A 25,612-nucleotide genomic window follows, 5' to 3' on the forward strand; every position below is an offset into this window, starting at 1 on the left:
AATGTCGACATCAACTGTGTTTCATGTTTACGCATTAGGCTTTCACTTGAAGCGCATGGTCTGCCTTTCACGCTGTATGTCCTGATGCTGTGGGCGGAGCAATCCTCAAAAAGAAAGATGGAGGTTGAGTTAAAGCTATGATGTTGCTCCAATGTTGCGCCGATTTTTACTCACGAGGCACCGCAAGTACAGGAACATCAGGCAGATATTTCACTTTGATGGAACACCTATGCAATGCAGAAGGCCCAAATCAGCCTCAATACTGGACACAAACGTCCCATGAACAGTCACTATTTGACACCCTGGGAGTGAGAATGTGTAGGCTTCTGTAGGAATCTACACCTTTAATGTATCTTCCGCGTGTTCGTTTACTCGCGAGAATGACTACCAAAAACCCACAACTTAAAATCCAAAAGAATTTATTCCCTGACAGAGGAGTCTAATTACCCTAACAGAGCTCTGGGTCCACAACTACGCCTGACTTAGCCTTAGCTCCAGTGGTGTAGAGTGACAAAGACTATCTCTGGCCCTGACCCTTTTATGACACATTTCAGTTCATCTTGGGGTGTAGTCTCCACTGATTGGTCCTGGGCTCTTGGGGTCCCCGTTGCCATGGCGCCACATTCCTGATCTGGTTTCGACACCCCTTGGTTTGGAGCGACGTTGATGAATCCTCTTGTTGTTGCCCATTTCCTGGCCTTTTTTGGGTGGAAAGCTGTAAACAGATAATCCAGTCCCCTCCTCTGATTGGCTTGCTTCTGCTGGTGGACTGGCTGGTCCCATCTCTGCCTGGCTCTGCCTGGGTCCATAATTCATCCTCCTGACCCATCGCTGTGCCAGAGGTTCCTTATCTTCCACATTCCTTCACTTGGGGGAAGGTAGATGTTTGTTCCCACAAACTCAGGCTCAGCTCAAGCTGTTTGGACCGGTTCTGGGTTAGATGTCTCCTGGGTTCCTCCTTTGTCCTGGTACCCGGTGGTTCCTGCCTTTCATGACTCACTCTTCCATCCACGCATCTCTCCCCACTATCCTTATCATACACGCCTCTCATACTGGATCAAACTGAGGTTACCTTACCCATTATGACTGCGTCTGTTGGATTCAGTTTTTCATTAGACAAAGCATTTATTCAATCGCAGATACTTGATAAATATGATCATAAGTAAAATATCATGATTCCCACAGCTTCATATGTCCAATAATGTTCCTTGATATATCCTTATAAGCAAATGGCAGCTTTCCATGCCAACAAGGATCAAAACATTGTCCCCTCACTGTCCATGTAGTTTGGGGTCATTGAGCATCAGTTGGACCTGCTCCCCTCTGGCAAAGCTTTCCTGTGCTACTGTGAGGAGGCTAATCCGGGCTAAGTTAGCCATCCTTTTCAGCAAATTTGATTACACAATTCACAGTGTCTGGTCTTACTCCCTAAAGGAGGAGGGAATCTATTCCATTACATCTTTGCCTGAGGGCCAGTACGCCGTTTTACCATTTTAATGTGATGTCAGAGGAAACCATTTCCTCTCTAGAAGGTGGACATTTGCTAATGTGCCAACTCTCGGGTGATAAAGAACCAACCAGCCCTTTCATTTAGGCTTCTCATGATCCATTACCACATCAGCTTACATCAGTCAGAAAAAAAACAATTATTTAACTCAGCCAGCAGCAGAGATTGATGAACAACACTGCAACCCAGCGCTGCTCGGGGAAGCCTCCAAGATCATTTCCCATTGCTTGAGGCTATGTCAAAGGTTGCAGCGCTGTGACATTTGAAAATACAATGAATTAGGAGTGAAAACATAAGGGTGTCTCCATTGAAGGTCATTAACAGCAAGATCTTTCTCGCTGTAGGAGAATATGTGAGAGCTGATGGCTTACACAGAGAGGGAATCAAAAAATTCAGTTTTCAATCCACCTGTTGGACCAAGAAGCAGCTAGACCTTTGAGCTCAAAAATGTTGGCGAGGGCTTTTTTTGTCGAGGATTTCTTTCAGTTTTAGCTGTTAGTATACAACAGTTATCTTTGGATATAGATGCATTCAATCTCACCAACAAGTTAGGCACATTAGCCTCTTTTGGTTTTGAACTTCCGCAGATGACTTCAGTATCAACAGTGCTGGTAAAAGAATGAATTCCTTCCAGCTGCACAAACAGTACATCCATTCCAAATCCTATAATCTCTCAGAGTGAATAAACAAGGAATTTATGGCAGCGTTTCATCACAAACCATAAAGTAAGCGCACAATAAAAGCCACATAATCTTATTGCACAAACTGAAAAGGTGAATTCATAAGTCGATCACAAGTCGTGGCTCTTTTTTTTTTTTTTTTTTTGCACCAACTGTCAGAGTGATGGGCAGATGAACAGAACAGACCACCATGCCATATTTTCAGAAAGACATGAACATACACAAGCAAACTAACTGATTCTGCAACAGCAGGCATGACAGTTTTCCTGGCATGAACATACTGCAGGATTAAGTCATTATTTCAGCAGATTTAACAAAAAAAGATTTCATGTCTCATGACCAAATGGCATGAATGGTTGAAGGATACAGTGATTTAAATGCAAAGCAATTCCCAGTTGACGTAGTATCCACCCTCATTTTAAGCATGAGTGTTGTGCTGGATGAGAAGAAGAATGAATACACACTTTTTTGTCAATTGTTGAGAACTGTTGAAATAATTGTCCTCCAGTTTAAATCTTTGATCAATATTTGTCAGTTATTCAACAACACTATGTTTTTTTGTTTGTCGAAGGTGGTGCAGGTTTTTGTTGCAACCAGTGACGCATGAGATTTAAACTGAAACATGCAGCGGCCGACTGACAATCAACTGATTACACTCCTAACACACCTGACTGGTGAAATTGCGTCCTCGTGATTGTTTGGAACAAAAACCTGCACCCACTGTGGCCCCCTGTGGAGCGCCTCGAACAGTTTTCTGACATAATCAACCTTCCATATATTGTGCTGCAAACCAGCGCTGCTGTCTGCTTGCCTCGCTCCTTCTCACCAAACTCACTGCTGAAATGGTGGAGTGTTTAGTGATGTCTATACCTTTAATATGCATCATCTGCTTTCAGGAACCATTTGAACTTTTGTAATCGCACCAACCACTCAGGAGTTTATGTTCTGAGAAGCCAAAATAACTCTTCAAACATGAGGCGGGCCTTCAGCAATACACAACACTGACCTTTAAAATGCGCTTGCCAGAGGTGGTTCATGGACGAGCAGCTCAACTAGCAGGCTGGATGTGGCCCGGGGGCCGCCTATTGAGTACCATGGCACCACAGTGTTCCACTTGGGTCAATATCAATTTGCCAGCCCATGAAAAGAGCAAGCTCGCGTGCCTTTAAAGTGCTTCATAAATAATCTTGACTTCCACAGCAGAACTGGACTCATTTGAATGCTTTTAAAATAACATTCAACAACACCGACGACCTCACTGTGCTTTAACTGGTTCCATTTGACATTGTCCTTGTTATGTTCGAATGACTATTTAATAAAGAAAAGGACATTTTGTATGAAATATTTACACAAAACACTGGTATATATGAATAAATCTGTGCCAAAATAAAATAAAAAAATCTTTCATAGGCGTTTGAGGGAGGAGGGCAGCCACCATCAGGGGTAGACCCACTCTATCCCAGAAACAACAATGGATTATTTATGAGACAGACCTGGACTTAAACTACATAAAAGCAACAGCAACATGACAGAAAGTTTCAGTTCACCTACTTTCATTTCCTTGATACGTTCCTATTAAAACCTTGTTTGGCAGGGCAACGCTCAGACACCATGCTGCGCCGGCTCAGTAGTTCCTCCCACTCAAATGCACCCAATTTTGATAGAAGAAGACGAGTGCCACTGCTTTAATTTAGATGGTGATTTCGCTCTGCAAATGGTTCAGGGCACCTTGCCACCACTTCGGCTATTACCAGCAGGGATGAGACGTGCGCCGACTCCTGCGTGTTCCTCGGCGGAACCTCACAAACAGTCGAGGATAATGTCAGCAATGTTTTTCTGATTTGTTTATGGCAGTTGAAGTTGAAGTCCAGTGACCCACCTCTTTGTGCAGAGGTGAATCAAAGAAGAAAACGACCCGAATCTCCGTCCAAACTGACTCATACACACCACGACTTTGGAACGTTGATGTTCAAACCACAACCTGGGCTGCGCATGTGTGGAATCCTATATGTCCTGAGCAAACCCCTGTGCGTTAAAGTCAAGTGTAGATTATAAGAACCATTAAAGATGGAACCGTAGATGCGAACAGCTGGCTGAATGAATTATACACAGTGGCTGTTAGCTGTCCCCCTTTCATCAGTCTCTCACACAATCCTGCTTCTATTCTTACTCTGTCCATGACTTATTTAGTGTATATCACTGCCACAGCTTTAATGAAATATATGTGACAGTACTGCACTTGGAAACAGATTGTCTGGATCACAACACCAGCATGTGGACCTAAATAAAATGAAATGTTAATGATGGAGAATGGGTTTCATGAGCAACAGAGGCGATGGACTAACGTCCTCTGAAAGGCACCTTCTTCTGTCTTCATCTGCGTCTTCATGCAGTCACAGAGCTGCTGCAGGCATGAGGGTCAGTCCTGGTGTCTAAGCAACGTACCCTTTCAAAGACATCCAAGAATACTCCTATGTGCTTGAGAAGCTTACTCTCCATGGCATGCTGTTAAATAAATGTGATTTAATCAGAGCTGGGGCGCCCTCTTCTGGTCGGATGTGTGTGCCTTTTCCATTTCTTCATCATCTGACAGATGATGGACACCTTTTTTTGTTCATGCAAAGGTAAAAAAGTTCAGTTTGACTTGACAGTGATGGTTATTTATGGCATTTTTAAGCTGGGGGACGCCGGATGTTGTTTATAAATGTGTGTGCGTGGGTGGTGGCGTAACAAATTTCCGGCTTCATAAGAGCAGGAAGCTTAGTGGTGGGTGGTTGTGAGGCTTAAAGGTGGGCGTGGGTGGGAGCTAACTGCTACAGAAGTGACACTTGTGTATTCACTTTCCCTTTCACATTTTAATGCATGCTTAAAAATATGCCGCTCATCCTCCATATATCGGTGAACTGTGCATTTGCATGCACACGCCCACCTGATGATGGATGAACGTGGGGTGTTTTGCACCTAATCCGGCTTCTGACATAATGAAGGAGGAGGTTCGTCGGCAGGTCCGAGCTGTTTCAGCATGGCCATCACTCTTTTTCCCATCTGGTTGAACTTCGGCTTGTAGGTCGCCTCAATCTGATGCTCTCTCAGCTGCCTGTGACAGAGTCATTTACCATGAGAGTCCCAGAAAAAAACTGTGGTTGCTTTGAGCGGATTTAACAAAGTGTTGGGAGTGGTGAGTCTGAGTTATATCATATTTTACTCAGTGAAATGAGCGATGTGTAGTCAATAATGGCACGCAGCTCGGCTCACCACAGTCAGAGTAGCAGGGCAGGATAGTCTTCACATTTACATCCTCTTTAACAGCTCACCTTCATTTTGTGTTCCATTTTGCGTTTGTTGAGCCTTTTCAAAAATTGTCATTTTTTCCCACTGAAACAACTAATCGAGTTAACTGTACAATGTTGTTGTTTATCAAGCATTTAACGCAAGAATCAACGCTCTTCTTGGTATTAGTGATGAGTAGATGAGGTTTCATGACAGTAGTTGAAGGGTTGATGAGGTTTCATGAAACAGTGTCCTGATTTTCAGAGGCCACCAGATGGCACTGCTGTAAACTGTTTGGACTTGAACAGCTAATTCAATAAAACCTCACATCCTTTCTAAACCAAGAGCGCCATATAGTGGCCTCTAAAAAGTAGGACACAGTTATATGAACCCTGCAATACTGTTTCACGATACCGTATCTACCCATCACTACTTTTAATGTATAGTGAGTGTACCTTTTTATGTATAATTTCAGTCTTTTAAGGAAATATTTACTCAAAACAACTGACATTTTTATATAACTTTAAATAAACATCTCATCTATTGTGCATTTTCAGCACATTCTTATACATCATAATACATTTTATTAATATTTAGAATCATGCATGACAACTTATAACAAGGTTTCTTATATATAAGGCTCAAACTTTAAAAGAATAATGTGGTCGGTCTTAACATTATTCCAGGTGGTTAAGGTTTGGGGTGCTTGAGTCTTTGCAACTTGAATAAGCTACGCCCACAGTTCATTTTAATTTGTAAACATTGTCTAATAAATACATTGTCAGAGTACAAATAATGGCTTATAGATGGAAGCTTAAAGTGAAGTGGTACCCTGGCACCCAAATTAAGTTTTGCAGGGCAGCACTATTCACAGAAAATAACTCTGTTTTGGGTTTTGGTGTTGGATAATTTCAGCACTACATATCTGAGTAACACCCACAGGTGTTCATAATGAGCAGGAATACCTAATTACAGTATTAGGCAAAAAAAAAAACGACAATTACGACAACTGGCTGAGCTAAAGGTCACAAAAAAAATATGCCAGAGAAAGAAATGTTTTTCAAGCAAAGCCTACTAACTCCAAATCTACAAGTGAATTTATATGAAGTGAATGTTTTATGTTTGATGTTTAACACATTTGTCTTTTGGGTTTGTCAGTGCTCCACATTGAAGCTGGAATAAAATCAATTTTAGAAATATCATAACTGGGATATTAAAATTGTGGAATTTAACTACAGTGATGTGTTTTGATACTTTGTGTCCTCCATTCACGTCTTTGGAAATTCTTCGAAATGATCATTAGAGTGAAACAGTTTCAATGAGTTTCAATGACAGCAACTATAGGAGTGAAAACCTGCAAATTATTGTTATTTTTGAATCATTTTTTTAGGGCTGCTTCAATGAAAACAACAGTGCTATACAGGCTACACATGAAGCAGTAGATTTTGTTGAGCTTATGAAGCAGTGAGTTCCAGATCACAGGAAGCACAGACTGAAAAAAAAAACATCCTGTCCATTTGTCATTATCTTCTTGTTTAGTTTACCCTGAAAACATCCTGTCTTGATCTAATAGTACATCACCGTTACTGCCCTTTCCAAGAAGCGCGAACCAGTATATGAAGCATCTGGCGTCCTATTTATAGAAACTAAAGAGCTTCATTGTGTAAATAAGAATTCATTATCCTGAGAGAGGTTTGCTACATCATGTAAACCATCTTTTCATTATCTTACCATCCAGCCAGTGTTGCGGCCAGGTGCGCGCCCACTTCCCCAGACAAGAATTCAGCTCTGATCATCTGAGGTGTCAGTTGGATCGCAGCGTTTTCCCACCTGCGGATGAAACCAGTGAGAGGGAAGTTCAGTTTGAACTTGAATTAAGCATCCATAGTGAGGAGTGTCTTACGCGTCGTCTTCGGGTGCTGGCATGTCTGCGAGGGGGCTGCTCAGTGCAGGAGGGGTCACCACAGGAAGGATATCTGGGTTGTAGTCCACACAGCTTGAAAAAAAAGGGATAGATAAGAACCAGACCAGCCATTAAATGTACAGGGAGGACATTTGTTTAATTGATGCACGAGTCAAGGACACGCTTATTTAACTCGGTGTACAATGGAAAGCAAGTACATACATTACATTACAACAACAGTTGAGTTGAAGGGTTAGCTACCAAAAATAAGTGGAATAAAACATGCAATTGATGTCACTAAAAAGCTAAACATGATGGGAAAAGGTTGCGTTGCTAGTAGTAGATATCAGGGACCACAGTACACTTTCATAGCAGTGTGTGAAAAGATGGCATTAAATAGAACGTCATCTTTTTTTGACCTTATCCAAACTCTGCTTGTTGCAGATGGTGTGACTGCTGACCACTTTGGATTGTTGCCTCGGGCGTTTTATAAAGAGATTGGGGAGAAGGTCAGGCCTGCTAAAGTCACAAGCCATAGTTTTTATTCTGGTAAGTGGTGGATTAGAGCGGTAGTACTAAAAAAATCCAGACGAGTGAGAGGGGTCGCTTTCTTTTGCACAAGATAACACACGGAGTTAACCACCCACAGGAGCTGTATGGTTGCACTGTGATGAGGGGGGAAGGTGGTGTGAGGCTGGTCAGTATCTGGCCATCCAGGGACAAACACACTTCTGTCATCAGCCTCGCATCAGTGGTGAATATTTACAATTTCCGTCAAACAGAACACATTTATCACACATTACGTTCTTGACACCAGTCAGAAAATAGGTGCTACATCTTGTCAACAGTTTCACAGCAGAAACACATGATGGCAGCTTGCGCATCATGTATTTCGATTTATCTCCATGTAACCTATTTGGGCACAGAAATAAATAAATCCAGGTTTCATAGTCTCATATGTGACCAAATAAATCATCATCATCATCATCATGTACCGCACCTCTTGTTCAAACAACCTGCCATTATAGCAGGGACGCGCACAGATAGACGCCTAGTGGTGGTCCAGCACCAGCCCTTTTTTGCCACATGAGAAAAGTGCACCCTTTTTTGTCATTATTCTTATTAGTTATTTCATCAACTCTGCCCCAAAATCTAATATATATCATGTGCTGCGCTGTGGCCCATCCCCCTCATGCCACCCGCAGGATCGGATAAGTAAACACAGTGTTTGTGCAATCCACTTCAGAGTATTAATACATTTTACTAGCTGTTTTGGACTGTCATTTGTATTAGTTGGTCATTAAAAAGCACAGAGTGACCTTGAAAGTTTGATTTTGCTCACCTGCAACCGCAATGAAAACTATGCCACTGTGGAATTGTAACAATATCAGCTCTAGTTTTGATGAAGTGATGCTGAAACAACAACATATTTTGGTCACAATAGACACATTACATTTTTATATTTCAGTGATTCCATTTCATTGATTTATAACATCAAATTTTAGAATGATTTTAAATCCAAATGAACCGAACCGACAACAATATTAATAACAATATTTTTTTGCAGTGGCGTCCCTTTTTTCTGGCTTTTTTTTCCAGGCCCCCAAAATATCTGAGTACATGTCTGCAAACAATGGGATATCGAAATAGATAGCATCAAAACTGCTTCTGAGCTGTGATGAGAACAGAAAAGGATGTGTAGGGGCACACGACATTTGCTCAGCTCACATTCCCCAAAACAGTGCACAGCAAGTCTGGGTTTTTGTGTCCCTATGTGCGTGACATGATCAGACAGCTTGCTCTCTTGAAGAGGAATGTAAACAGCAGCCAGAGTGAACAAGGAAAACTGCTGGTTGATGTACCACTGTAACATACCATACATTTTCTAACAGGCTGAGGCTGTTAAAATGAACAAACTGAAAACCAATACAGCGACTAATGCCTCCAATTCAATTTGGATTTCTGGTTGTAAAAGAGAGGGGAATTTTCAGGTGCACAACTCATTTAAATATCATCTGCATATTTAAATGAAGCGAGGAAAGGGAGGGGTCAGCCACTCCCAACATCTGCGCTCAACTCCTTGTTGACTGTGGTGCACGCACGCTGTACATCGCACATCAGGAGGTGAGGGAAGTTTAGCAGCAAAAACATAGGACTGAACACCTTTGAGAAAGTGAAAACTCACCTCCGCATTGCAAAGTCAGTTGTTTGTGTCTGACGTGTTGACAGGTAGTGTGTGGTGATTGAGTCAAAATTCTTCCACGTCAATATCTCTTCAATCGTCACCTGCACAAATCATCATAACAACTGACTCCGCTAAATACTATCTTTGTAAATCCATCTCTTTCTAAAGGAGAAAATCAGTTACCTTGCGCTCCTGACATTTTCCAGGGCTTTTATCAACCGGTGGGTACCTGCACATAGATGGCATTCCAAAGTCTGTAGACTGATCTTGTACAATACCATGTCATTGTTAAGGCTGTTAAGACTGTGTGCTATACAAAAGACACTGTATAAAATGGGGTGAGTGTACCTGGGCAAGGGGCACAGGTGGTACTCCAAATCACTCTCCAGATATTTAGGTGTTGGCTTGTAAGTCTGCAGTCCTGGAGCAGGGTTCTTCAAGAAATCATTCTCAGTAAAGAAAAACATTTCCAAGCTGATGAAATAGAATCAACAGAAGAGCTTACAAATATTCTCAGCGGGTGCGCTGACACAGGTTTGAGGAGAGCTTCTGGAAAGGTGACATTCAGATCCAGTGAAGGTACCTCTTCTTCCTCCATTTCTTGCTTGCCTTGCTTCAGATCCACAGCAATCATTACCTAAAGGAAGAAACCCACATTCAGGTTTTTCATCAGAGGCTACAGTTTGTACTTGCATAATGAAGGTCAATAAATGTTACCAGATTGTCCGTGCGCAGTGGCCTGGCGAGAGTAGTGGGGATGTAAGTGCTGAATGCATCCCATGTGGTGACAGGCCGATAGCCCATGACCCTGTAGTGCTCTGGAATCTAAGAAGGGCAAACGTGAAATCCAATAATGGTGAGCTTGATCACCACATATTCAGACACTGCTGCTGCCACTGACCTGGAGCTCAAAGTAAGGAATGTGCATGGTGACATGTTCCACTGGCAACGTCTCAAGAGTAGTTGGAACCTGAACCTAAAGATATGAAGGCCATGAATAGCTTCAAATGTTTCACCTTCAATCACAATGGCGACGTACATGTTGGACATGAAGGCTCCTGACAAAATGTTGAATTAGTGGAGGCTGGATATGATCATTTTTTATGATAAAATAATGGCCTTATCTCAACCTGACATGTATTTTGTGCAAAGTATGAGTGCAATCTTGCAATATGAAAGGTGGCTTTCCATAAACATTAACCTGAGTAAGACATGACTGTTTGTCTTCTTTCACACAGTCTGAAATGGATTTAATTGGCAAAATTTTATTTTAGTTTTGAGGAGTTTCCAGACCATTTTTTTTTTGTTTTTTTTACATTTTTACAATTTTATTTAAAGCCAACTACTGAACAATGATGTAAACCTTCATGTCTTGCAAGTGTAAATAAAGGTTTGAGATGACACGTCATGTTAGTCGTCGTATTATGTGTCATGGGTCAGACAAGAAATAATTCATTATTCAGCACAGCATCAGTAAAAAAAAAAACCTGACGCTCTCTGAAATCATCAGGGCGATTTCAGCATAAGACGGGTGTATGACAAAGTTTTTTACTGCAAGTCAGAGAACACATACCTTCACTACATGATAAATTGTTTTATCCAAAGTATCAACAGAATTGGCTTTCGACCCCTCCTGAAAAACCTAAGATGTGTTATACCCACCAGCTGATCGGTGTCATCAATTTCAGAGAAAATGGGAAAAGAGGAAGCGAAGACTTGGTCAGGGGATATCGTCCAATCATACAGCTTCTCCTCTGCAACTGACGGAGGGGTAAAAGGAAAGAGAATGAGCAATCTGTGCCTACTATATAAAGAGAGCCGCTCACATCCAGGTGCTAGCATGTCTTTTTAGATCACTGAGGATTTACTTTTTTGGGTCCATTAGATTACATTTGTAAACAAGGGTAATGCGAGATATCCAAACCTTTCTGCTCAGAGGGAGGGCGCCTGTGCTTCAACAAGGCCAGCCTGCGATTCATGCGACATCGGATTAAAACCTTCAAAATAGACAGAGAGCGCATCACTATATGTAATACAGTTGCCTCAAAAGGTTAGCGGCACATGGATACATCGGGACTAATAATTTCAGTTGAATCTTTCTCATTAAAACAACCACGCAGCGGTGTTGTTTTAATTTTAGATTTAGTCCAGTCTTTGCAACAAGCTGTCATTTTAGTGTTTTAATCTCACTTTTGTCATCCATGGCTATTTTTGTCTAGTTTCAGTTGACAGAAATGGTATTTTAGTCTGGGATCAAACTCTATTTATCCCTGACAAAATAGTAAAGGTATGCGGAGATGAAACATAGAAACTTAAAATATAAACAGACAAAGACATGTTTGATAAGAAGTGTGGATAAGACACAAAGTGCTTTGTGTTACTTATAAAAATAAGTACTGCTCAAGGATTTTATAGCACTGAGGAGCGCAACCGTAGCACAGAGAAGCTATACATGCAAGCATTCTGAATGTTCACATGGCTGAACTGTGGGAGAATCCCAGGGGACCCTTCGGAGAAGTCTTCATATTTTATTTAACTTGGAGATCAAATGCCTGTGCAACTTCAGCAACAACTGTGCCATGATGCGTGTACCTTGCGTGCTGCTTGCTGGAAGAGTCTAAGAGCTCTGTGTTTTAGCTCCCAGTTGAAGCTGGAGTAATACTGGAAGGATGGAGATCCAGTGGGCGTCTGCAAGAGATTTATGAGACACGAAAAGAAAATTCACGATAACATCAGTGAATCAGTTATATTAGCACCTGAAGAGGAAAGGGTTGCATCAACAAAAATAGAGTTTATCATCAGTCAGGGACAAGATGTAGAGGCAATAGCAGCAGCAAACCTGTCCAGCGTCGCAAAGCACCCTGACTGAAGAAAGTCGAGGTTGCCCAAAGACAAACTCCTGACCGTCCCGCACAATGCCTCGTCTTGCCTGCAAGGTATTTCAAGGGTGTATTAAGAAATACAAAATGGTATTAATGAACAAGTCTTGCCATCGTGCTCATCACAGGATCCTTCATCTCACCATGTACTCTTTCCGAGCAATCTCTCTTTCGTTCAGTATCTGCTTCCTGCAGCGGTCTGACACGGGGTCCTTCCCCAGATGAACTTGTCTGTTAGAAAACCAAATGTCACCACTGGATAATGGCGTGCTGCATTTACCTCCTACCGCTTCAGGGAGTTGGCCTGCTCGTCTCTCATATATTGCTGCACCTGCTTGACAAAGAACGCCTCCTTCATCTGGCGGTTCTTCAGACCCACCATGCTGCCCCCTGATATGACTGCAGAAACGGAAGACTCCTCAGTAGGTGTATTCTATCCACAACAAGGAAGAGGCTTCATTTACCGTCTCTCAGGTCCTTGGAGGTGAGTTTGCAACTGTCTTTAATAAGCATCTTTGACACTCCTGCAGGGGTACAGGGATCCACTTTGGGGTCCAAACTTGACTTAACATCTGCCTGACTCTTACCCGTCTACAGGATGGAAACAGTTCATTCATCACCAATTTAAGAACGTAAATATTCTATTCTATAGATGACCAACTCAGTCTTTTGATAGTGAATGAAGGCTTCATCACAGTTACCTGTAAAGCTTCCTTTGGTGCCCTGAATTTCACTTTATTAGCTAAGGACGTTTTGGGTGGCGAACCTTTGCAGTCACCCGGGACCATTGATTTCTGCATGACTTCTCTGTTGAAAAGAACAACATGTTGCATCCTTGGTGTTCTGGAGCAGTAACATCACAGCAGCGGATGGTTCAGTCCTGGCATGTTCAGTGAACACGCCCAGAGTTTGTGGGTGTCAAGTTGAAGCGCCCACCCTTGCACGTCCTTGTGACAGAACATCTCTTTTCATCCTACGGCTGAGTGACTTCATCATCAGTGATGTCCTTAGGGTGCACTTGTGCAAAAATTGGGACTTCAGGAGACTGATTTTGATTCATCAATGACTGACAAAAAATATCAATTGATCTAAATACAAAACAGTAAAAATATATAAATATATAATGCAACACTATATGTACATATATATATTTTTTTATCATGTCCCATGACTCACAAAGACATTCACTCCTCATTTTTTAGTTACAATCCGTTCATCATAATGTGTTATGTTATGTAAGTGTAATATGTCAATGTGTAATGAAGATTTTGTGTCACTGTAGTGTCAAAGTCAAATCCGGGCTTGAGGCAACTCTGATTTGAACCTGGATGTGCTCTTGTTTCTTATCCTGTCGTCTTGTCTTATCTTTCAATTTGAAGGCGAATGCAGGAGGATAACATTTTGTCATGGTTAAAAAGATTAATGTGTATAAAAACACAAGGACAACAGTGAATATCAATGAAGCCTTATCAAAGTCTAAGAGATCAGTTATCCAGGTTATTACACAGCAAAAGGTTCGAAAATGGCTAAAGGACCAAGTATAGTCAAAGCTATCGGGGGATAGCGGGTACATCATTGTATGCAACATCTCTTCAATGTTTTCAGTAAGTCTACAACAGCAGCCCTTGGATGCCAGGTCTTTGAACAAATTACCTTTTCATTTAGCTTGTTCAAAAGCAAACAAAACAGTTGCTCACTGAACATTCTTTGGTTGATTTACTCTGCTGCACTAGCAAATGAGGTATTTCTCATGAATTAAGCCGAGGTAACAACCATGAAGAGGACTGTTGTGTGACAGATCATCACACTCAAGGGAACTAAATAAAAAAAATAAACTAAAACAGAAGACAATCACTGATATATATAAGCTGTTACTGATATATATATATATATATATATATATATTATATATATATATATATATATATATATATATATATATATATATATATATATATATATATATATATATATATATATATATATATATTTATGCTGTATATGAAACAATACCTGTAGGAGGTGAGGTAGGGGGCGGAGCTCCCTGTGATGGTGCAGAGGTAAGGCTTAGAGTTGAACTGAGAGATCACCAGTTGAATCGTGAGTTGTGCAGTCTCATATTGGATTGGGCTGAACGTCACAAGGATTTTCACCTCCCCATTGGCTGGAATGACACCTGACAGGGATTTTTTTTTAAAAGTAAGTAAGTTTCATCACTTTATATACCATAAAAAAACAGACTGTTAAAAAGTTCAGCCTTGCTGAACCCCCACAAAATGTACAGAACCAATTGTACTAACTGTATTAAAAGCAGAAATCTGGTACCCTTTTCTAATCCTGTTACGTGCTGCCATGTCTAAATATTTACTTCGAAGAGTATTATAGCTCATCTTGACAGCAAACACGAATCCAGTCCTGTTAACATTGTAAAAAAGCATGATTCCGAAAAAACTGTCCAAAAGGCCATAACTTAATTCCAGCTACGTGGCAACAAAAATACATTGAAGCAGACGGTCACTTAGTAAACAAAGCCAAGCCAGACCAAAGCAAATAAAGAACTTAGAAGCAAAGAGAATCAAAGGAACACTTGACACACGAAAGTAAAGCGGAAAAGAAATAAAGTACTAAAATGAAAATAAAGTTGCATTTGGGATGTCAAGGTGGTGGGAGGATGCTCTTAATGTCTCTCAAAGAATTGACTATGGATCGTGAGAACAGGCAGCAGGTGGGGGGTTAATAATACAAGTGCCCTTTGAATTTAATAAGAAGACACTATTAGCTCTCTGACATATGTTCCCCACCTGTGAGAGGGTCAGAAGAGCCAAAACCAGCCTTGAGTGTCTTCATAGTTGCACATGAATCGATGCCATGGATGGACGACCTTTTGATGCTGTCATGTCCGTGTCCGGGCTGAGCAGGAGGATCCACTTTGGATAAAGCATTGTTCAAGTAAAAACATTACAGTGGGCAGTCAATACTTTGTGTTGTGTGTGTGCTTCCTGTGTGACGGAAAATCTTTTCAGTTTGTCAGTTTGCCACCAAAGGAGATGCCAAGAAGCGCTGAAGTCACATGTAAACAGCGAGGTGTGTTCTCCTTCTCCCACATGTATTTAGAGATTAAATGTCATCTTAAAAAGGTCCTTTCTCTCACTTCAATGAAATACTCCCAAAAAGCTTCCTCATACTCAACAGATCGCCTTGTGGGAAAGTAGCCATGAAGTGCGTGGGTTCTTCATTGTTTTGCTCCTCAGTTGCATGTCCCTCTTAATGACAAGACAACCCTGTCATGCCACTCCAATATGTTGCATGGCCGTAGATTACATATGTGTTACTGAATACAGCTTGAGCTGAATGATAAAATATAAAGTAGCGGAAAATAAATAAAAAATCTTCCAAAAACACCACAATGTGTGGCTGCATTATAGAGAACAAATACAAATGGCAATTTTAAGATGGAAACTAGCTCTTGGCACTTCCAATGTGTCAGTTCTTAACTTTGTTGGTATCAAAGTCAACAAATAACAGAGAACGTGTTCAAAGCTGAACAAAATATAAACAAACCATTGCATCATTAGAGTCATATTTAGAAGACCTGCCACTAGCAGAATGCATGGGGTGTCCGAAAACGTTTTTTCCACCATTGTATATTTGAGGAAGATCTGAGTGAAAACATATGGATATACATGTTCCTACCTGACATGAGGTGAATGGAAAAGGCCTCATGAGGCTGGATAGCACGCAGCTGGAACTCAAAGTCGATGGGACAGCTACATCTCAGAGGAATGGCATGGATTACACTGGAGATAGAAAGAGAGGGTTGTTTTTCTGTCCTCATCTGTCCTCATGTCCACAGGCGCATGGGTGAGTGTTGAGACATATATAGAGAGACAGGTGAGCTAAACACTTCTGCTGGCACAGACGCACACACCGGTGTCCAATTGGCACGGCTGGTAAATCGATACGCGGAGGGATGTGCAGGTCATCGATGACTGGGTAGGCATGAACTAGAATTAACAGGTTTTCTTCCCCCTGGGAGGTCGGGCGAGGGCATGAGTGACACAAACAAGAAATACAAAATGAGATTTATGAAACTATGACATGCTTCATCAACTAGGTCCTCGCTAACTGGGGTAATTTTGTGGTTCAATTAGGTGGCTCCTAATTTAAAAAAGTCACATACTGACCTTGCAGTGAACCCGAACACAGTCTTGAAAGTAGCGCCACTCATCCGGGCAGAAATGGATGTTGACGGTGTAAGCGAGGCCTGGTATGAGTCGATACTTGAGGACAACATGAAACAGAATCTTCAAAAAAATGAAGCTGATTGCGACAAGGACAAGTGGGTCATGGTCTGTCAATCAGCTTTCAGTATCATCGGGAAGTACCTTTTTGGTGTAGGTGGTGTGGAAGTGCTCAGTCTGGGTTGGGATGATGTGAATATTCATGACTTCAGATGAGATGTTGATGAGTTTCTGAAGTGGAGAGACATCCATTCAATTTGATAGACAGCTATTCATACTCATACAAATCAAGTATATATTAGGGTGCAGCTATTTTTGACAGATTTGTATCCAAAATGTTTTTTTTTCAAATCAGTAAATATGGCGGCTGTCATTCACCAGACTCTTGAGGTACTCCTTTCCGGGCTGAAACCCACTGAAGTGAAGTTCAGAAGGTTCTGCTTGGATCAATGCGCTGCTCATTTTGGCATAGATTTCTGTGAGGGACAAAAAAATGTATGCTATTAATGAACGTGTGACACATATACTAACATGGGACCAGAAAGTGAACAATAAATAAAAAAATATTTTATATTATATTTTAAACTTTTTTTTCACTTTTGTTCTGGACTCCTGTTCTTGTTTATCTTGAATTTATGGACACATTCACACATTCCCTATGTCAGATTTGATCCTTGTGTGTTCATATCCATGTGCAGACCATATCAGCAGATTCATGAAATTTTACGGTTAGCAGGTTCACAAAGAAGAGAAGTCTTCCATGAGCAGTACACTCGGTACTTAGGCATTTTAAATGTGCCATGAACACAACACATCCTCTCCTAGAGAGCGAAGAACCATCATCTTGGTCTCTACTGGACAATTCAATTGCCACGGACAACTTTAGAGATGCAGCGCACATGGCAACACCAACAAGTTGCGCAGCTATTGAAGACGCAAGGGAAGCTGTTAAGTAGATTTTGTCTTGATTTCCAATGACGTTGTATTTAAAAAGTTTTGGAGTCAATCTTGGGTTTATTATGACAAGTGATGCAGTGATGACAGTTTCGTACACACAAAACAGTGTTGATTTGGCCAAATAATATTTCAATTACAATACTTCCTCTATTCCCTCTATTTATTCATGTTTTTATTTAACGTAGAAGAATAGAATTGATTTGTTTTTCTCAGACATAGGCGTTATATCACATGATTTTATCATGACAATGCTTTTCAATGCTCTTTCACACGGTGTGAACCTTTCTAGTTCACAAACAGTTTTTAGTTTAGTTAGTTAGGAAAAGCATTTAATTCTAAGAGCCATTCTCCCCTCCATCACGCGTCAGTTTGGGCATAGAGTGAGGACAGGGGTAGGGGGCGTCGCCGCTGCTTTTCAGGATCGCTGAGACACACACATACATTTACAGATAAATAAATTAGTGCATAAATCGTGCGTGATGATGGAGCAGTGTTTATGTTCTTTTCAATCTTATCGTCAAATGTATTACTTTTTTTCATAAGACATCTGGAGATCACATTGAGTAATGTGTTAACATAACATTTTTGGTTTCATATCTCCTGATTTACAGTTTTGCATGGAGCTAAAAGAACATGTTATATTTGGTGAGAACTGCTGAGGTATTAGAGGGGTTAGGCTAAAACATGGTTCAAATAATTTGCACTCTATTCATGGGAAAATCTGCAGCTATTCTTAATAATATCATTTGAATCGACTGATCTCAGCTATGTTTACCTGTCACGTAACCAGAACGGTATTGCGATTAGGCTTGCACATAACATTGGTAGTTGCTCCTGGCTGCAAACAATGCCGTGTTGTTTTTGGTTAAAACATACTGGTTTCCAGCAGATGGTTTGGAATCTTCGCTCTGTTCTTGCTTTCCTCCACCAGCTGACCCAAAGGCAGCGGCGTCCTCCTCCTTGGTGTCCCTGGAGCACAGAGCCACTCCTCCATCTTGGCACTGAGGGTCATGACAGAGGGCTCCGGACACTCAGTTGTGTGTGATGGAAAACAGTGTCCCCATCCAGATTCTGTGGAAAACAACATGATAGCTGACAGCAACTTGCCTCTTTGTATTGGTAAATATACAAAGAAAATGACTGACATTTCTTCGAGGGAGGTAACAAGCTACAAATAAATGATGATGTTTTGAAACTTTGGTGCATCGCTAGCAAACAATGACCTTTCAATAGCAAGAGGAAACTTAACTTTTCCCACGAGTCTGCAACATAAGATCACTATATACGACAGAAGGACTGACGTAAGGTCACTACAGCACTGACATCGAAACCATCAATACCGTCTTCTTTTTCTCAAAACTGTGCAGAACGTTGATGGATGGCGCTCCGTCGTCAAACAATGTTGTTACCATGGCAGCCCTCGCGCACTGTCGGGGCGGGGCGCAGTTCCGTCGAACTCTGGCCGCTGCGGATGCAACTGGAATTCACGTAATACTTTTCAAAATAAAATCAACCTGTAGGTCATTCAGGAATTATAGTTCTAATTATTGAACTTTCAATGATAATGTATTATTTCCATAAATGTTTTGGTTGTAATCGAAGCACGAATTACATTTAGGTTACATAGCCACTTTCGCGTTAATGTGCGTGTTTTATTATTTTGAAAGGCATCACAGGAAACTAAATCTGATTTAGTCGACTTGCCCGGAGTTTTTCAGGGGAAAAACGTTATCTTCACTGTTTGATTTTCACATCCAATATATCCTCAATTTGGCAGCTCCTGGATCAGATAACGAAGAGAATCCTAAGTGATGAGATGGCGTTTCCTGGAATAATTGGACTGCTTTTGATTCAACAGGTGACTTGTTTGTGGATTTAAATTTAAACAGTCGCTCACTCAAATTTGAGTCTTTTATTGAATTCAACATTTGTGCAAAGGTGAAGCTGAAACTTGGCTGTCAACCGCATATTCTGCTGGTTAAAGAAGAAGATAAGTGCATGAAAGAGCTGGAGGTTTTTCAATCAGGTACGTCTTTTTAAAATATGTCACTATTTTGTTAATGTTAAATAACATAAATAAATAAAATAGTCCTTAAAATATTGGTAGAATTTAAATCGATTCGCGTCTCATAGTTAAGACTATATTTCAGAGACATCTAGTGGACAAATTATAAAACGCGCTGCTTATACGGGCACAATTTGTTTTTTGAATGTTCTATAACGGCATTTAATCTTCTGTTTTCAAATTTGAAAAAAAAAAAAAAAAAAAAAAACGTAATTTGTGAACGCGCAAATGTTTGTAGAAAAAGCACGTAATCTCCACTCCAATATTGTTTATGTTCATCTTTTGAATAAAGACAACGGGAGCACACATTGCAAGGGAATGTGGGACCACCTGAACTGTTGGCCCCCAGCTTCTGTGGGTGAAACTGTCTCTCAGCCATGTCCAGATTTTTTCAGTGGTGAGAGTAACTTGCATAGCACGCACAGTTGCTGTTACAGATAGAGTGGAAATGAAGGCGTCTAAAGCACCTTGAACTCTTCAGGAAGAGTGTTTCGGAACTGCACAATCGGTGGCTGGTCTGACCCACTTGTTCCACATGAAGACGCATGCAGATATGCCTTTAATGAAACACTTCGCTTCCTTGTAGAGGTGAGTAAAGTTTGCTGAATCTTTTGTCTGACACTTTAAGAAAGTCCAATAACTAATGAATAATATTCAAAGATAAATATCAATACATATATATATATATATATATATATATATATATATATATATATATATATATATATATATATATATATATATATATATATATATATATATATATATATATATATCGGCCGGCCATTTCAAGTGTTTTAGTAATCTCGTTTTCCACAGTCTTCTGATGCTCGTATGCATTTCTCCAACGTGAGGATGATGTACACGGTGGGATATACAATCTCTACCATCTCCCTCATCATTGCTATCACCATATTCTGCCTGTTTCGGTGAGGACGCATCACTATTGGCACCTGCCTTGGTTAGATTTAGTGTCCCTCATCCTTCTGTTGTCAGGAAGCTGCATTGTACAAGGAATTACATCCACATCCAGCTCTTCATCTCCTTCATCATTAAGGCGGTCTTCATCTTCATCAGAGATAGTCTGCTATTTACCAATGGCGAGTTCCATCGTTGCGACTACTACCCGGTAAGTTACTCTGTTTTACATCTCACAGGGTGATGACTGCAGTATTTGGCGTTCAAGCCTCCACACTCACCTCACACTATACGTAGAGAATTCTTCGACTGTAATTCTCTTCTTATCATGTAGGACTTGTCTTTTTCTAATTTTCTAATTTATGAGAAGCAGCAGTGCGAACCATTGCACCAGTGTGCTGCCCAAAATGAACGAACATTAAGGATTCATCTGAAATATATACACACGTCAAAATTGTTAAAAGGTGTTAAAATTTTGATTTATGTAGCGCAGGAGAAAAAAAAAGGTCTTGTGCGCTAATAATAATAACAACAATAAATTCTTATTATTGGTAATAATCATAATAATAATAATGTTATTATTCTTCAGCATCATTTTAACTGCCTCAAGCAAAAACTCGATCAGTCTTTCAAAACAAACATGGCTATACTATAAAAGATAACTGTTCTCTTCACCTATTTAATTATTTATTTTTATATGTTCATTTCCAAACATGTTAAAGGTGTCGTGTAAAGTGGTGCTGATGTTCTCCAACTACTCCATCCTGGCCAACTACAGCTGGTTGCTAGTGGAGGGTCACTTCCTGTTCACCCTGGTGAGCCGCTCCTTCTTCTCCCTGAGGAAGCATCTCACCTGGTACATGGTTCTGAGCTGGGGTAGGAAGTGTTGAAGATGCTCTCCACACTCTCCCGTGAGCAAACGCTGACTTAAGTCATTACACAGGTCTGCCGTGGACGGTCATCATCTGTTGGGGATGTGCCAAATATTTTTATGAGGATGAAGGGTAGGCGTTTATACTTGGTCAGGAATACCAGATAAGAGCTTTAATGTTGTGCTGCATCCAGCTGCTGGGAGACCAGGAGACATGAATGGATTTGGTGGATCCTCAGAGTGCCTGTTATGCTGACTTTATGTGTAAGTGCATCTTTAACGTTCTCATTTTCAAGATCTTATATGCCATAGGAACTTTGACTTCTTATTTCCAGATGAATCTTGTTTTTTTCCTGCGAATCTTGAAGATTCTGGTGAGCAAACTCAAGCTGCCCGACGCACAGAAGCATGAGTTCACCCAGTACAAGTACGTCAACCGCTGTTATCAAAGAGAGCCCAGTGAGGAGCTCATTTCAGTTTACATCCAACAGGAAGCTGATCAAATCCACATTTTTCCTGGTGGCTCTGTTTGGCCTGCAGTACATCCTCTTCGCCTTCTTGCCGGTCCAGGTGAGCAGCTTCTGGACCTTTGCAGAGCTAGCTCTGTTGTCCACACAGGTGAGTCAGAAGTGCTTGTAACAACAGCTGATGAAAAGCCAACATGTCTCTCTCCTAACTTCAAGGGCTTTGTGGTGGCTGTTCTCTTTGCCTTCATGAATGGAGAAGTAAGGACGTGCGGCAACAGCTATCACTAACTCAGAGAGACGCAGGCGTTAACACAGAGCTGGTTTCTGCAGGTCCAGCAGGAGATTCTGAGGAGGTGGAAACGATGGAGGTTGACTAAGAACCTTCCAAAAAGACCCAGGAAGCACCAGGGTTCCATCAGCCACAGCAGCACTCCACACACACAAGTCTTGCTCCAGTCCTGCTCAACTGGTCGCCTAGCAACCGGCAGGCTCCCAACAGATACGGTGGTCGTGTAACTCTTCAAGGGGAGGGATGATTTGCACTTTGTCCTTCACAGAAATGTAGTTCAGAAAAATGTGAATTGCTCCCACACCACAGAAACTCAGTCAATATTATGTAATTTTGGCATCTGCTAAGATTCCATCGGAAAATATTTTTTAAAAACTTTTATTTTTGTATCAGTCAGGAAAGCATATTCTGGATTTCTACACAAGTCTGACCCATTGGAAGACAATGCTAAGCTAATATTTGATAGCTACTTCCTCCGAAAAAATGTGCGAAATAAAGGCTAGATCCCATATTTTTCCTTCAGCTCCTCCGCTAGTGCAATGTAGGCAGTCATTGCTTCATCTGTAGACATACCTGTCGAACAAAAGTAAACCAATGACCGTCTGATGGAATGTTTTTTTTATCATTATTTGAGCTGTCACAGACCTTTCTTTGCATGCCATGCGTTCCATTTTGCCTTTCCTGTGAAGTCCAATAGCCCAGGTGGATCTGTGGATCAAAACATTGAAGACACAGCGCAGGCTTGTCAAGGGAACACCTCTCTTAAGTGCCCTCTCAAATAAAAAACACAAATGAACTTCTACACCAGGGGATGGAAAAGTATCGCTTGCAAGGACTCTTGCTCTTTCAATGGAATCACACTGCCAATACTGTCAAAAGTAACAATTTCCAACATAGTGTTATAAATAGAGTCGCATGTTAGGTGCGATCATCCTGAACAGCCAGCTCAGTTACGACAACTTCCCATGATGCTCTGCAGCCCAGTCAACCAGGAGCCAGGCGTTTTGCGAGGAATCTACCTTCATGCTGCCAAGATTGTGCCTTGTCACATCAGACCAATGAAGTTACAGGCGTTTTATAAGTATTTTAAGTGCTAAAACGCTGTTTTCGTCCATATGTTTTCCAACTTCTTCTTCCCACTTCACTTCTGTTCCTGGAGCGCCACGCTACTCAGCTGACTGCCTGTAGAGGCGGAGCCATGTTATCGCGATCGACCACTGCAAAGCATCTTGGGAACTGTTTAGGTCACCGTAACTGAGTTCATGTATACAGGGGTTGGACAAAATTATATATATATATATATATAGCTCTAGCGACTGTCCTTTTTGACAGCACTGAACACTTCGTCTGATTGGTTAACTTGTGTCAAAATACAGTACGGGCCACAAGTTTGGACACGTCTCTCATTCAATGTGTCATCTTGATTTCCACAACTACTTACATTGTAGAGTCTCATTCAAGGCATCATAACTGTGAATGAGCACGTATGGAATTGTGTGGCAGAGAAGAAGGTAAAGAAGAGTGTTGTGATCCTTTGCTTTGATTAATGCTTAGCTCATTCTTGGCATTCTTGCCATGAGCTGCATGCTGTAGTCACCTGATCAGGTTTTCCAACAGGTGACTACAGCATGGAGCTCATTCAGAAGGCCAAGGGTTTGCAGTGCTGTCAACAAAGCAATAGACTAAAGTAAAATATGAAACATATTTAGACTTGTTCGACATTTGTAATATTCTGCTTCATACATTTGATGTCTTCGGTACGTATATTATATGCAGAAAGTAGTAAAAATAAAGAAAAAAACACTGAATCAGAAGGTGTGTCCAAACTTTTGGCCTGTACTGCCTACATGCCTGTGTACCGTCCCTGTCAGGGAGCTAATCGTAATTTATTGAAAGGTTCATACCTTAAACCTTGCCATTTAGGGCTGCAACCCCTAGTCGACTATGAACTAATATTAAATTAGTCGCCAATGGAGTCATGAGTCGACGAGTTGTGACGTGACCACGGTCTTTTCCACATGAGCATGGATTAACACAATCCACAGCACGAGGTGTAGTATAGGCTACGGGACCATTGCAACCCAAAATGTGTAGGAATTTCACAATGGTCACCTCAAAGGACAAAGAGTGATGGACCAAAAACACGTTAAACAACGTTTAAAACCACAGTTTAAGCATATTACAATTCAACTATCATGTTTCAAAAGAACATTTAACACTGTACCACTTTTTTTTCAAATGTACATTTTACATACATGGCTAGTCGACTATTTTATTATTATTGTTATTATTTTAGTTTACATATATTTTAACTCAAAATTAACTAAAAATAATGCTTTGATTAAGGTCAGTGCGACCCTCATTGAAACAGCCGTCCAAAACTGGAACATCTTCATTCTAGTGAATCCAGTCACTCAGCGCTATCTTTATTTTTCCAGGTATTGTGTTCTGTCTTAACTCAAACAGACGATGAAAACACACCACTGAAGTCGACGGGCTTCATTTTTCCCAACAGCCGCACCCTCACGTTCACACGACTCCCAGCACACCCACGCAGTGCGGTACTCCGCAGACTCACCAGTGTTAATGTCCCCGACTGTGGCCTGCTTGTATAATCCATAGAGCCCAGACAGTTCACTGCTGTTGGGCTTCGTCTTCAACACCTTCACCTTCTCAGCTGCTTTCTCGAACTCTTCCTGCCAGGTGAGGGAACTTGTCAACAAGTAACACACACACACACACACACCACTTTCCATTCATGTCACTGCAAATAGGGGGATAAAGACATTGTACCTTTGGTTTTAAAAACGTTGTTCTTACCTGCATGACTGCAAACCCGCCTGTGTGTGTGTACAGTAGGTGATGATTCAAGTGGAAGGACGGGGAGGCAGGTGAACTCTCTTGGGCAACACATAGGAATTACATAGGCGTGGAAACTGCCCTGCTTAGATGGAAAAAAAAAAGTCTCAAGTAATGTGAATTTAAAAAAGTCAAATAGATTATTAGAGGAAACAAATCTGAACTCATTATTTTTTAAAGCTGTATAAATGCTGATAATGGAAAATTTGTGGCACATGCGCACAATTTCGACGCATATTTCAGAAAAATAAAACTGCTGTTCAAAAATATCGTTAACGTGTCAAACAAATTATTTTCTGACTTTGGCACATTAAACTGAAGTAAAAGCCACGCCATTCTTTTGTTAAAAAAAAAAAAAAAAGATCATGCTTTACAGTGCGTTTATTTTGAAGACAATTTCGGACTTAGTTGGTTTCACTGCCTTAGAACTAGGAACGGAAGCTTTTTAAACCAGCAGATGGCAGCAGCACACAGTTGGTGGAATGAGAAGTTGCTTACGTCACTGACTGTTCCGATAATTT

General features: G+C 41.0%; 3 protein-coding genes across 10 annotated transcripts; 1 reads left to right on the forward strand and 2 right to left on the reverse strand.

The window, feature by feature from the left end:
* Positions 1–401: 401 nt before the first annotated feature.
* Positions 402–19,035, reverse strand: cfap221 (cilia and flagella associated protein 221). Of its 5 annotated transcripts, none has more exons than XM_053862344.1 (26): positions 18,963–19,035; positions 18,499–18,693; positions 17,044–17,141; positions 16,810–16,896; positions 16,609–16,704; positions 16,353–16,453; positions 16,118–16,221; positions 15,226–15,351; positions 14,438–14,600; positions 13,126–13,231; positions 12,889–13,015; positions 12,712–12,823; positions 12,568–12,655; positions 12,385–12,474; positions 12,138–12,233; positions 11,470–11,542; positions 11,208–11,305; positions 10,447–10,521; positions 10,263–10,370; positions 10,051–10,182; positions 9,894–9,979; positions 9,729–9,774; positions 9,546–9,646; positions 7,361–7,453; positions 7,189–7,287; positions 402–5,284 (listed from the first exon to the last, which is right to left on the reverse strand). In XM_053862344.1, the coding sequence occupies exons 2-26, from the start codon at positions 18,632–18,634 to the stop codon at positions 5,149–5,151; spliced, it is 2,577 nt and encodes an 858-aa protein (XP_053718319.1). In that variant the 5' UTR covers positions 18,635–18,693; positions 18,963–19,035; the 3' UTR covers positions 402–5,148. The 5 variants fall into 5 exon arrangements, with proteins under 5 accessions (XP_053718319.1, XP_053718310.1, XP_053718307.1 ...); XM_053862335.1 differs by having other exon boundaries at positions 18,946–19,035; XM_053862332.1 differs by having other exon boundaries at positions 18,872–19,021.
* Positions 14,911–22,838, forward strand: LOC128757256 (secretin receptor). Of its 4 annotated transcripts, none has more exons than XM_053862416.1 (16): positions 14,911–15,373; positions 15,448–16,285; positions 16,343–19,110; positions 19,400–19,480; positions 19,561–19,648; positions 19,980–20,084; positions 20,169–20,275; positions 20,507–20,616; positions 20,684–20,816; positions 21,328–21,481; positions 21,549–21,609; positions 21,671–21,740; positions 21,812–21,903; positions 21,968–22,094; positions 22,160–22,201; positions 22,274–22,838. In XM_053862416.1, exons 3-16 carry the CDS (start codon positions 18,997–18,999, stop codon positions 22,457–22,459), a joined length of 1,470 nt encoding a protein of 489 aa, XP_053718391.1. In that variant the 5' UTR covers positions 14,911–15,373; positions 15,448–16,285; positions 16,343–18,996; the 3' UTR covers positions 22,460–22,838. The 4 variants fall into 4 exon arrangements, with proteins under 4 accessions (XP_053718391.1, XP_053718399.1, XP_053718383.1 ...); XM_053862424.1 differs by having other exon boundaries at positions 18,554–19,110; XM_053862408.1 differs by having other exon boundaries at positions 14,912–15,373; positions 15,448–18,741; positions 18,990–19,110.
* On the reverse strand, positions 22,566–25,519 carry LOC128757277 (acyl-CoA-binding protein-like). The gene is made up of 4 exons (XM_053862445.1): positions 25,053–25,519; positions 24,811–24,928; positions 22,878–22,940; positions 22,566–22,805 (listed from the first exon to the last, which is right to left on the reverse strand). Exons 1-4 carry the CDS (start codon positions 25,056–25,058, stop codon positions 22,732–22,734), a joined length of 261 nt encoding a protein of 86 aa, XP_053718420.1. The 5' UTR covers positions 25,059–25,519; the 3' UTR covers positions 22,566–22,731.
* Between the last annotated feature and the right edge of the window lie 93 nt (positions 25,520–25,612).

This window comes from Synchiropus splendidus, chromosome 1 (assembly GCF_027744825.2).
Source record: "Synchiropus splendidus isolate RoL2022-P1 chromosome 1, RoL_Sspl_1.0, whole genome shotgun sequence".
Lineage (NCBI taxonomy): Eukaryota > Metazoa > Chordata > Actinopteri > Syngnathiformes > Callionymidae > Synchiropus > Synchiropus splendidus.

Bases quoted from the DNA above. Each gene is read 5' to 3' on its own strand.
- LOC128757256 (XM_053862416.1), top strand. From the start codon at position 18,997: ATGGATGGCGCTCCGTCGTCAAACAATGTTGTTACCATGGCAGCCCTC. The intron at 20,085-20,168 runs GTGAGAGTAACT...TGAACTCTTCAG, and splicing joins ATGTCCAGATTTTTTCAGTG to GAAGAGTGTTTCGGAACTGC. The intron at 22,095-22,159 runs GTGAGTCAGAAG...CCTAACTTCAAG, and splicing joins TAGCTCTGTTGTCCACACAG to GGCTTTGTGGTGGCTGTTCT.
- LOC128757277 (XM_053862445.1), bottom strand. The intron at 22,941-24,810 runs GTGAGTCTGCGG...TTTGATCCACAG, and splicing joins AGTCGGGGACATTAACACTG to ATCCACCTGGGCTATTGGAC. The intron at 22,806-22,877 runs GTCTGTGACAGC...TTTGTTCGACAG, and splicing joins CGCATGGCATGCAAAGAAAG to GTATGTCTACAGATGAAGCA.
- cfap221 (XM_053862316.1), bottom strand. From the start codon at position 18,769: ATGTCAGTCATTTTCTTTGTATATTTACCAATACAAAGAGGCAAGTTG. The intron at 16,897-17,043 runs GTGAATGACAGC...TCTCCACTTCAG, and splicing joins AGGAGTACCTCAAGAGTCTG to AAACTCATCAACATCTCATC. The intron at 16,454-16,608 runs GTCAGTATGTGA...CCGACCTCCCAG, and splicing joins GTGTTCGGGTTCACTGCAAG to GGGGAAGAAAACCTGTTAAT.